Raw genomic sequence first — 12,528 nt, forward strand, 5'->3', positions numbered from 1 at the left:
AGGCAGGAGCTGAATCTTTCCCTGTTTCGCACAGCACCCAAAACCAACAGAGGAACGACTTCCACATCTATGAAACGCGACAAAGTCGAAGTCTTACTCACGCAGCATTTAACCATGGATTTGCTGATTGCAAATCAGATTCAGTCAACTTCATCTGTCATCCTGGGTTCCTGAAATCAAATTACTTGAAGAAGTCCTCCACGTTGTCTCCCCTCCAGTAACAGCACCCGGTTTGAAAGCCGACTGCTCTAATTTTTCCTTTGAAAGCAACCAGCTTGGGTGTTCCCATTTGTCTTTTAATTTTTAGATATTTAAAAATTCTTCTCGCCCTCTTCAGCACAAACTACTTTTGATATYGAGCTCAGAAACAGAGAAAGGAGGCAGCCTCATGCTTCATATGCAGAAAAAACGATGCCTCGGCTCTTTTTGGAGCCCTAAAATTTATCTTCTAACCAAAGGAAACACTGACTTCATTTAACACTGTAACTTGTCTTACATTACAGATGAAAAATAAACTAGGGRAAAAAAATTAAATGACCTTGCACACACCCTAAGATGAAAACCACACAAACACAGAGATATTTCTAAGAGATTTCTCTCACCAAACTGCTGAGCACAAGGTCAGCCACTGCGAGAAGCTGGCTACGGGGAGAGGAAYAGTTTGTCAAAATGGGAAGGCCCATGCTAACTGCTTTGGGGCACAGTCCATTTATGTAAATGGTATCTCTGCTTTCTTACCAGTGTTTGTTCTCCAACAGATTAACCTTTCTCTGATCCAGTTTTTAAGATTCATCCTCTTTCGTTTGCCTGCAGGGGCAACAGACTTCTTCTAGTGCCAGATTTTGAATCTGGTTAGTCGTCAGCRTTAATTTATCGTAGCTATTTAACTGTCAGCATAAGGACTGTACAACTGCATAAATAAAGCTAAAAACCCTTCCAATTCTATTCAACCTCAGAACAAGGAAAGATGTTAAATCTAAACTTGAGCTGAAAATTTGTATTTATCACCATTCTATCTTAACCTTTAGCCAGCATCAAATTTACATGTGTTTAATAAACATGACAAATATGCAGACGTGGTCTTATGCATCAAATGCTATGCAAGAGAAGTGCTCTGATAACCAAACGTTTTGTTATATGCACACAGATACTTGACAGAACCAAGAYCAAGTAATGTTTAGAGCAAATACTGAATTATTTTGTGCAAATGTAAGGAATAACCCATTTTGTTTGTTCATTTGGCCTGAAAATGAATACTTCAGGTATTTCAGAAGAGCACTGCTTTATTATTTAATATATGCTTTATTTATTTTTAAAATGTATTTTATGCTACGTAGAAGCTCTGTCCCAATTATAATTTCTTATGGAAGATGTAGCTTTTACTCCCAGGCACTCATGTGCTTTTGATAAGGCAAAGATTTGTGGGTTTACTTTTAAAAAATGTAATTTTGAAAACTGCCCAGGAATAAGAGCTCTGAACAGCAACCAGCCTGCACGTATCTCACCTACCCAAGAGCAGAGGCTCTTACCCAGGTTTAAACTTGAAGATGAGCCATGTGAAGATAAGGAAGGTGGTGGAGTCTGAGAGTGGCCGGGTCCTTGACTGGGCAGAGGCATTCCAACAGGTCCAGGAGAGGAGGAAAACCCGAGGCCATTATAAAAACTGTGTCCTATAGGTGTCAAACTGCTGGATGTCCTCTTGTACAGGTCACTGCTCCCCGTAAGGGAGTCCCGGCGAGAGCCGCTGCCAGTGTTGGAGTTAGCAACTGAAAAGGGGAAGAGAAGAAAACGGAGCGATGTGAACAAGCCGCCTGGGACAACCGAAGATACATTCAAAACGGACAGCAGCGCGTCAGCACCTACGTACAACCGTACTGCGCCAGGCTGTTGCTATCCTAAAAGTAACGCATGTGCCCAAGTGCGATGCAATCATTAAAATCATGTTATTAATGATCAAGCAGAAATCYTCGATTTAAATAATCGGCTTTAATCCTGACTTTGCACTTGTACTTTGGCAGTTTTCACACCAGTAGAACACATCAACAAATACAGCCCCAAAATAGCTAAAAGCAGAAAGATCAAGAAGATACAATGTATGTGAGGGAAGCGGTAGAATGAGAAATGACAGTGAACATTTTGGCTTTGGGGCACATCCGCTTTTTGCTTTTGAATCTTCAGAAGAGGGGTTGTACACTTCAAAGCTCTTTTTCCCCTAAGCACCTCACTTAGTTTAACAGAAGATATTAGATCTCCTTTCAAGCTGTGCCTCACTTTTATTCTTTGACCAGAGATAAAACAAACCCAACGCGAGATTTTTATCTGCTCATGTTTACTTAAGAGGATGTATAGCTTAGTGCACATTTACTTAGAATCTTGTTCTCACCTTTCATTATGTTAGAAAACAGCTGAGGAGTCATTTCTTCTTTACTCCTATTTGCATCAAGCATTACTGAGATGAGAATCAGAATTCAATTTAACACACACAAAACCATCTTTTTTTTTCTTCCTAAGAGTTTTCTTGCAAGGCAAATAAAACCTCCTTAAATGCACTGTGTACTTAAGGGGGGAAAAAAAAAATCAATTTTGCATTAAATCTTATTTGATAAATAGTGGAATTGTTGCCTGYAATGAACTAGGCATTTTTCATATCTGCACACCAAGCTCTAGAAGCAACAGCCTCACATTTTTATTCACGGATTGGGGGAAAACAAGTTTGTGCATCTCAGCTTTGAGCAAACTAGTCATTGAATCCAATGAGTTGAATAAACTGAAAAGAAAGAAGCAAACGCTGCATTTACCAGAGTCCAAGATGGTTCGAATTCTCAGGCTGGGTTTCAGAAAAATATTTAGAATAACTTATTGAAAAACTTGTGATTTGATCCAGTGATAGTAAATCTATCAGTCTTTTCTGACAGACCAGGTTCAAAAGGCATGTTTTAACTTGCCCTTCAGACTGATGAAAGCAGGGAAGTTCAGGATATAATTACTACCTCTAAGACTAAACAGTAATTAAAACAATTGCTCTACTTCAAACAAAAAAAAAAAAAGAGGAAAAAAAAAACCCAACCCACATCTTTCTGGTTTAATTTTATTCTGAAAAATCTTTGTCTCCAACAGCCTAACAAATAAATCAAAATAAACCATGTATATAATTTTTCTTGCAAACAAAGTGACTTGTTTTGCTTATGACATAAACAATTCTCAGAGTAATGCATGAAAACCACTTTGGATGATAAAGTCGCTTAGGCATTACTCTGAGGTTAGAGTTAGCACGCAGGCGGTTACCACTTGGGAACCGAAGCCTTGATAGTTCAGCGTCTCCATCAAGCGTATGCAAGTAAAGGGGAGGAAATCCAAAGTTTAGCACCTCATGAAAGAGGTATAAGCTTCCACCTATTCTGGGCAAGTGCCTGACRTGGCTGGTTGGTAAGGAGCAGCTGATGCGGCATGGGAACTTGGTAGGGCAGCCAGCTCCTTCTACCCGTTAAGTGGTTGGACCATCTATAAAACTGAAGCAGCCATTAAAAAAAAAAATAGATCTACGGATCTGTAAATTTAGAGTTGAAATGAAGTTCGGCTTGTGGTACAATTCTGTCGATTTTATGTTCTCAAAAGACTTTTTAGAAGAGGCGAATTCAATTGCCCATTTCGAGAACCTGATTTTTTAGAACGTTTGTGTTCTCCATTATCCCTCAGCGCCATCAACTCACACAGATGAATTTGCGGCAACAAGGGGCTGTCTGATAACACACCTAAAGTGTCTAAAACCAAGTTGGTTACTTTGTTACCTTTAATATATCATCCACTAAAGACATTTCGTCAGAAAGCACTGCAGGTTTTTAAAGCCAAAACGGCCCCTCAAGGAAGACTTCCATCTCGCCTCAGACGGCTATCACCACCTCTCCCTCTCCCCCGKGCAGAAGCCACCAACTCGTACCTGCCGTTCCAAAACCTCCCAGCGCCGAGCCCAGCGTGGCACCGAGCGAGCTGCTGCTTCCGAATCCCAGGGAAGTGTTGGCAGGCTGGGCAGAGCCCTGAGAAAAGAGCGAGCTGCTCTGGGAATTGCTGCTGAGCGAGTTGTTGCCGTAGAAGGAGCTGGATGCCAGGTTGTTGGTGGGCTGCTGCTGGGGCTGGGGCTGAGGCTGCTGAGTTCCTAGAGGGCGAAATGGTCCGTTTGTTGTTCCYGCCAGGCCGCCGGCTGCACCGTTGGCCGAAGCCGCAGCCGCCGCAACCGCTGTAGGAAGAAGTAATCGGAAGCAGAGGCTGAAAAAATCCATTTTCGTATCCATTTTGGAGGTTGAAACCTAGCGGGTTCCTTTTATATACACTATAGATTTTCTTTTTGGCTCTCGGGATGAAAAATTCCCCTACTCATAAAATCAGCAAAGTCTCTTGGCTTGTTACCTACACGCCGCAAGGCTTGGGCAGACCCACTGAACACCAGCAACGCCAAGTTATTACTGCTGCTGTTTGYATTGCTGGAGCGTGGCAGCTCCAAGAGGGGGAAAAAAATAAGTTCCATTCCTCCTAAGAGCTAAGATTCAAATCAATACGACTACAGACGYAACAATATCCAATTAAGACAAGTTTTGAAATAATCAAAATTACCCATTAACACATGAAAGCCACCCCGCAGGTGTGGGTTTCATCAGAACATCAAAATCAAGCATTTTTGCTTTTCGGTCAGCTCTAAAGTAAAAAAAAAAAGGCAAAAACTTTGCAAAGTAACCTAGTCTATTCCACACCACTTCTCAGGCTTTTCTTGAGGCTCAGCCCACGAGTACAGAGAAAGTTCTCAGCAACGACCCCTGCTTGGGATCTCAGTGAGGGCAAGTGTGTCATCATCGCCAGCCGAGCACAGAGGACCACGGCTCCATGATCCGCAGGCCAGCGGCATCTGCCACGCCATGGACGGAGCCGGGTCTCCCAGCTGGAGGAGGAGGACTCACCTGCCTGCGCCGCGGAGGAGCTGATGATGACGGGAGCGGGGGCCACCAGACGCACGGGGGCCCCCAGGCCGTTCCTCGCCCCGGCGTTCACAACGAGAGCACCCGTTTGGTCGTAGTAAGCGGCGGGAGCCAGCACTGGATAACCTGAAGAGGGAAATCAGAGGTGCACGGCTGAGGTTATAAGGCGGCACACAACACACATGCAGATCAATCATCTCAAAAGGAATATGATTTTTAAAGGAAAACCAGAAAAGGAAAAAAAGAAAAGACGACAAGAGTTCTGCTTCTCATGAAGCAAAAAAACCCTTCTGTATTAACAGTTCATGACCTTCATACCTACATTTTTACACTAATAAAGCTTTCAGTAAGAGAAGCGATGCTTTTCCCCTGAACCGATTATACTGGCATTGTCCTTAGCGTGAATACAGTTATACACATATAAAAGATCTTAAAATGCTGTAATACTATTTCCTTTCCCCTAGAGGTACAGGGTGCACTGGTGCCTTTCACACGTGCGTGAAACACGCTGCACTTCTAACTCTGCCGCTGTACGTTGAAGCGGTGCAGTGTGCACACACAAAGAAACAAGATAGAGAACTTAAAGGTACGTATTTTTAAAGGTATGCATTTCTATTAAAATATTCTCAATTTTTTTTTTATGCTGGTGATGCACAGAGCATCAGAATTTCAGTAATATAGAGCTATCATTTAGGCACCTAACGATGCAACTTGACAGCTAAAAACAACTGGCAGCAAAAAGAAAAGATGTTTTCCGCAGTGGGGTCACGCAGAGGAGACTGTTCTCCATGAATACTTGCTATGGAAATATAACCCCCCAAAACCTCAATCATGCGGGATTAAGGAAAACTACAAATTACTTAATAACACGCATGTTACCATTCACTTGGTAGCTAAATACAGTAACATTCTTTTTAAGCCATAACAAAACCTTTAAGGGACACGTGGCACTGCCAGCGAGGAGACCTGAGGCCGAAATAATCAGGCACTCTTCCCTGGGACCAACGGGACATTCCTGCCCATTATTCAAAAAATAAAATACTCTTCTTTGCGCTTTGCAATTACAATAATATTCTGTGCATCGTGTGTCAAAAGCATCGGTACCACACAGCCTCGGGGACTACAGCTAGGATTGATACAGCAGCTCCTCTCTTGACGAATTCGAAATTATACTAAACCCTGTGGGGTTTTTTTTTTTGTTTTTCTTTTCTTTTTTTTTTTAAAACCACCTGCTTGGAGGAAGCTGTGGAGGGGAAATCCTTACTCTGTTAAAGTCAAGCACCTCGTAGGGATGGAGAGACGGTTAATCAATGGGACTAAGGCATCCCAGAGGTCTTAAAATAAAGATCACATAAGCCATCATGATCCACAGAAACACCTGAAAGCACGTTTCAAGGGAAGCCATCAATTCTTTGGAGTAAGATAAAGACTAACGCCCCAGTATAGTGATATATGGGTGATAACACAGGGATCCGAACCCTGTTTAACTTAAACGCTGCGCAGACAGGTATGTGCACACCCARCAGCCCCTTCAAAATTCCTTGTGTGTACGCAGGTTAAAAACGAGAAATACAGTCATAAAAACCAAACGCTGCTGAACGGCAGGCAAATGCGACAGCAAGCGGAGACTYGTGATAAGGTTTTCTTGACGTTCCCCGGGCTCCGGAGAAGTCACTGCTCGTTCAGGGTCCCTACCTGGCATCCCCGCTGCCAGCCCTTGCCCAAAGGCGAGGGCAGAGTTGACGGCGGCAGCGGCCACCAGAGGATCAGTCTGCTGTCCCTGCTGGTTCTGATTTGGGGTCAACGGACGCTGACTGGCTCCTCCGCGTAGGACCTGAAGAAGACAAGAACATCAATGTGTTTGAGACCTAGGTGTAAACCACAATAACCAGACACTTCCAGGAACCTCAGCAGCAGGCTAGTTGAGCAGTTTTTGGTACGCAACTGCAGCTACGTCACAACTAGTAAGTGACGATCTCTCCCTTTTACTCGGAAYGGCTTTCTCGGCCACAAGCCTTGACACTGCTAGTGTGGATAAAAGCAGAAGACCCAATACAAATAACACCTCCCCACTCAAGTTCACCGAGCATACTCTGGAAGAGTTTCATCTTCTGGCCTTCTTCACATCTTGACACGCTTTCAAGAATCGTCCTTTGTTAGAAGGGTTTGCAAGTCATCTGTCCCATTACAGGTAACGTTTGGTCTCTGCTGCCAAAGCGTCATTGAAAGCCCACTCGAGCAGAAGTATGAAAACGCTTGACTTGGGCTCTGCRGGCTGGTGACACAGAGTAGCATGGGTTTTTCCAACCTGCCAGCCCACATATGAAGCGGTGGCCCAGTGACATGACACTGACTCACTGGAAATAATGACAAAAGGTCACATGAGGTGACGTCTTTTATACGCAGCTCTCGCAGGTTAAGCACATTTGCTCGCAAGAGGGAAGACGGCAAACTGACCTTTCCTGTAATTGCCTGAGCCGGGCTTTGTCTGCAAAAGCCTTTAACTCCAAGCAGCGATGGAAGAGTCGGCGCTCGCTTGCGAGGTTGGCTTATTACAAAAACGAACGCCGGCTTTCGGCGCTCAGCGCGTATTATCGCAACGAGTCAGTAGAATCGTATGCGTCACCCAATAAAGCGAATAAAAGGGAAAAGAAAATGACCGCGCGCTGACGGACTGGGAGAGGATATTGAAGATATTAGCAGATTTAAATATATAYCGCAGAGTTAGCTCTCTCTGCCACAGCTGGAACGCGAACTCTTAACTTATTGGCAGCCTAGGCAGGGTCGCAAGCCGCAGCTRCCGGCAAGCGTGCACGGCGCGAGGGCGCCGCAGAGAACATCCGTGACGGACGACAGGCTGCAAGAAGGGAACCGGTGGCTTTTTTTTTTTTTTTTAAAATGAATCTACCACCCCTCTTAAGATGTCTGAAGCGTCACAAATCAACTGTCCAGAATCATCGCTCTCGATTTCCAAAACATTTGCCTCAGCACTTCTTAGAAAAATTTAATCCAAAAAATGTATCCTTTATCATCTTACAGGAGAAAGGTTTGCATTAAGCACGCACGGGGGGGGCACCTCTCTCGTGCCTGCTTTATGGCTATGAAAGTAATGAAAAAACGCTATAAAGGCTACAGATGATTGGTATTTTTTTTATTTTAATAGCCTTGGTGGAAGCTCTTTTAGCACATACCTGACTCGCAGGGGAGAGGCTCCCAGGAGGAACGGCAAAGCCCAGAGCAAACGCGTGTCACACGCTTAAGCCCGCTTTACCTGGGTGCACGCGCAGAAGGGCCGTTCACCACGCTCCTGCCAGTGACCTGCCAGGTGGGGTGGTCTGACCATTAACTCTGCCAGGGAGCAAAGCGTTCTCCTCCTGATCAGCGCTCCAGAATCACTGGTGTCAAACATCATTGCTTTCGTTATCTGAAAAGGCCTTACAACAATACAAAACATTGGGTTTTTGCTCTCTTTTTTTTTTGGCTTTAGCGGTTCTCCGGGCAGCAGGTAATAAATTCACCTGCCAATTACTACCTGCCACAAGGCCTGATGTCTCAGAAGCACAAGGACCAGAAAGGAACGCTTCGTGTTAAGGTGAAGAAGGTGCTTCTGGCTGCTCAGCAGTATCACTAAGGCATTTTCCTTCTTTTTTTTTTTCCCCCAAGCACCAGYCCTCTCCTAAACAACCTAACTGGGGCTGTTCAGGAGAGCCGCTAATGGAAACCCGTGTCCAGTTCTTGGCTTCCAGGCCTTCCTGAGCTCTGGAAGAAGAAAGGCGGCGTAGATCTCACCACGGCTGCAATGGGAACGAGAAGCAAAACAAGGCTGCCTAGGTACCTCTAACCCTTTTAGCATTTAACTTCATTATGTGTTTAGCACCAATAATTCACTCTCAATATCAATGCAGTCTGAAAATCTGGATTTTTTTTTTTTTAATGCTGATTTAAATAACAAGCTAGCAATTCACGCTGCCACACAACCTTATAAAAGGTTTAAGACAGCTTTTCATTATGGCAAAGGAAAACGCTTATTGTTCCGTGTTAATTCTTGTCTCTCAATTCCGCTTTCTCCTGCAGTAAGTTACTAAATTCGCATTTGTGTCATTTGCATCGAAGAGGCGCAACTATGACTAAATACCAGACTCTCAAAATGCTTATTTTAACCAAAGTCAGTAATTTAACTAGGTTAAATGCTTTCAGAATTTTCCAAGTATAGACACGCTGAACAAGAAACTGCCCTGTGATTCATCAGAAGATGCACAACTTCCCACGAAAGAGTRAAAGAACGAGCTACGTAATCCAATATTTTGTCACTGCCAATGGACTAAGAGGGGGCAAACCCCACCGAGCACAGGATTTCCAGGAGTACGTAAGGAGAAATTTCCCCTCAGTCACCTCCCAGTGATCCCTTCATTGCTTTGTTTTGKTTTGGTTTGTTTTTTTTTTTGTAAAAAAGCAGATACCATGTAAGTAAATGCTTAGTCTGAGCCTTCATCTCTAACACACTTAAAGGGGAAGCAGTGGCTCAGATGAAAAGCTGCATCAATTTTCTTTTAGGTGTCAAATTCTCTTCTTTCTGGGGTAGGTTAAAGCAAAGCAGCTGCACAGTTGATCTTCTAGAAACAGCAGATTTATTTTGTCTTCTTTTTGCACCCATCTTTTGTCCCAAAGTCCTCGCATGGATGCCAAGCTAATTCTTKTAGCTGTTGTTTTGACTCCCCTTTTTTGGGTGGGCGGGTGAGTGGGTGAAGACTGGTGTTAAAGAGTGTCGTATATTGAATAGCACCCTAAAGATGAGAACATGCTATTTACTGACAATTAGGATTTTATACGCATTTTCATAGTCTCCATAGCCTTCAAAATACAGTGACGGATAACGAAACCAGGTAATAAGATGGTGATTTCCACTACTGCACCAAGAGGAGGTTTTTGCCAACATGACAACTTCATAGCTCATCATTTTTATAAACCGTTTAGGYCATTCATTTTATATGAAGTATGATCACACGCTTGTCTATAAACTTCGCATGCCGCGTTACTTACTGTGCTTTTTGCTTTTTTTTTTGACTGACATATATACCTCTTTGGTCTTAACTATCCCAAATGCAGCAAATTCTGTGTCCGTCTTTTTAGTTAGGCACATTTAAACAAGATTGCAATACAGATCCACAAGCTTGCAGGTTTTAAAAAGTTAACGTGAATTGTTTCTAATTCTACTTTTCACACAGTTTCTCCTCTTTAACAAGCTCATTCTGCATTATTTCTATCCTTATTTTCAGCAGGAAACAAGCAAACCTGTCCTAAAGCTGCCTTTGATTTATCAGCGACAGCTTTCCACACGTTTTTGTGCCTATCAAAAGAGATCTTCCTATTCAACTGTTCTGGTGGTAGCTTCCAAAATGGGTTATCCGAGTCAGGAGCAGCAAGAACACAGGAGCTGCCTCCCATCCGCTGCATCCTTGCTGCCAAATTAAGGTCAATACCGGAGCGAAGAGCTCACCGTCCCAAGCGTATCATGCAACACGCTCCAACTACGCGACGACACGTAGACGGAGCGCACAAAAACCAGCTCTTCTCCCTTTTCCGCAAAAGGCCAAAGGACCTTTGTGTCGCTTGCAACCGAGCGTCAGAAGCGGCCGTTCGAAACCGCCACTCTTCAAAACCATCTCCTCCGTAAATGGCTTTACGTGCAAAGCATTTTGCCACTTACCTGCTGCTGTCCCTGCTGGGTCTGCTGAGTGGTCTGCTGATTTGCCGAGTTAGTGGCGGCAGCGGCAGCTGCAGCTTGCTGTTGGAAAAGACTGGCCGGATAAACTCCCCACGGAGTAACTCCATAGTACTGGTGCGGGACAACTGCCGGGCCTAAAATGCCAAAGGGGATTCAGTAAACTTCCGCAGTGACAACCGTTACACAGCAAACGGTCACCAAATATACTCGCGCATCGTGTTTAACAAATCCTGTTTTAAGGCGACCTGCTTTAAATCCTTTGCAAATCACAACAGGATCGTGCCATTTGTGTTACGCGTGTGAAAACAGCTTACAAATCAGACCTGAAGTTTCATCTTTTCCTTGTTATTACCTTATCAGATGAGGTCAAATTCTGCTACTCTTGATCCTGCTGAAATTTCATGTTTCTATTGTTGAGCCCTTATTTTTATATATTATCTCTAAGTAAAAGTTTGGAGAAAGAAACTCATTTAAGCACAGCAGAGATACAAGCTGCTTCTACTCTCAGCTGACACTCACGGCTCCATAACATCTACCGTTTAGCTCTCCAGGCAACAAAGAAAACTCTTTGTGGATGGACAGCACCAATTCTTGAACGTGTAAGATGTATTTTGCTAGCCACTCGGTCCTGCTTTGCATTTGCRAACCCCCAGAAAAGAGCCCATGCAATCATGCATCTTCTCATATTCCCTCCTCCCCAAATTGCTGGTTATATTTAAGGGGGGGGGGGGGAAATGGAGAGCAACAGGGCAAGTATAACTTTTGCAGCTTCATTGTGCGTTATATCAAGTCTCAGGGCACTTGCACACTTGTTTGGCGATAGCCGAAAGCAGCCTATATCCTTAAATAATTCTCGCCAGGGAAGATCGGCGTAAACGGAAGAACCACCGAGTGCTCTGCACTGAATGGTGCAGTTCTTCCCAACAAATAATGTATGCAAAACCAGTAGCATTTTTAATATGTCTGCTCCGTATCTTACTTTTCTGCTGACCTTTCCAAAGTCCTATTTCCTTAGCTTTTGAAATACATCCCCTATCCCAAGGGTTGTACAGCCTCCTTCCCCACAGAACGAGTAACTGATAGCTTGAGAGTCTGCTTAAGGTAGAGTCCCACATTCRCATTTGAGACTGTAGAACAAACAAGTATTTAGTAAATTTGAACCACGCGTTCTCTTACAGAGTAAAAATAGCTTCTATTTTAAGAGAAACAGCATTTGAGTTCTAACCAAAKCAGTTAAGAATTTCTATTAATTATGTCCTTCGATTCAGGAAGACACTGCAAGGAGAACAAGCTTAAGACACATGAAGAATATGAATGTTTGCCTCAAGAGGCTTAAACYACTCCAAGAAAAATGGGGGGTGACAGTAAAAAGGGAGACACAAAAAGACACTGCTGACTGTAGCTTGGGTATAACAAAGGGGGAAAAAAAATCCCATAAGTACTTATTTTAAAATAACATATACTTGTCTCAAATAGAACTGCTACATAATGCAAAAGCAACGCAGAAGCAACGCGCTGCACAACAGTCTGGATCTCTCCTGTAGGAACGACTGCTCCTACGATCGAGACTGCAAGCTGGTGAAATTCAGCAACATTTTGAAACATTCATTTCATATTTCATTTCAAATTTTACATTCACAGTTCATTGCGAATGTGACACGGTTATTCTCGTTCTGTGGGTTGTTTCAATCATTGCAATTTCCCTCAATTTAGGGTTTAACGAACGGACAGATTTGTATCTCGCACCGAAGCTCGGCTACGAAATCCGTCCCTGCCAGATTTACTGTGTACTGTGTACAGCCTACCAGAAAAAAGCAACTCGTCTTTCTCATTCAG

General features: G+C 43.6%; 1 protein-coding gene and 1 non-coding gene across 16 annotated transcripts in view; both read right to left on the reverse strand.

The window, feature by feature from the left end:
• Positions 1-12,528, reverse strand: part of PUM1 (pumilio RNA binding family member 1) — a 72,921-nt gene that overhangs the window by 16,082 nt on the left and 44,311 nt on the right. For 7 of the 15 annotated variants that reach the window (XM_026076401.1, XM_026076403.1, XM_026076402.1 and 4 more), the window contains exons 10-15: positions 10,675-10,826; positions 6,663-6,801; positions 4,950-5,093; positions 3,938-4,234; positions 1,530-1,766; positions 739-807 (exon numbers count right to left, since the gene is read on the reverse strand). In XM_026076401.1, the coding sequence (XP_025932186.1) occupies positions 739-807; positions 1,530-1,766; positions 3,938-4,234; positions 4,950-5,093; positions 6,663-6,801; positions 10,675-10,826 (1,038 nt within the window). The remainder of the gene's footprint in view (positions 1-738; positions 808-1,529; positions 1,767-3,937; positions 4,235-4,949; positions 5,094-6,662; positions 6,802-10,674; positions 10,827-12,528) is intronic. The other 8 variants (XM_026076414.1, XM_026076415.1, XM_026076408.1 and 5 more) reach the window with 2 other exon arrangements.
• On the reverse strand, positions 4,764-4,850 carry LOC112971223. Its single transcript, XR_003255275.1, has one exon. It is a non-coding gene; the product is annotated as a small nucleolar RNA SNORD103/SNORD85 (small nucleolar RNA).

The sequence above is a fragment of the Apteryx rowi genome, unplaced genomic scaffold (assembly GCF_003343035.1).
Source record: "Apteryx rowi isolate R43461 unplaced genomic scaffold, aptRow1 scaffold_43, whole genome shotgun sequence".
In the NCBI taxonomy this organism is placed as follows: domain Eukaryota; kingdom Metazoa; phylum Chordata; class Aves; order Apterygiformes; family Apterygidae; genus Apteryx; species Apteryx rowi.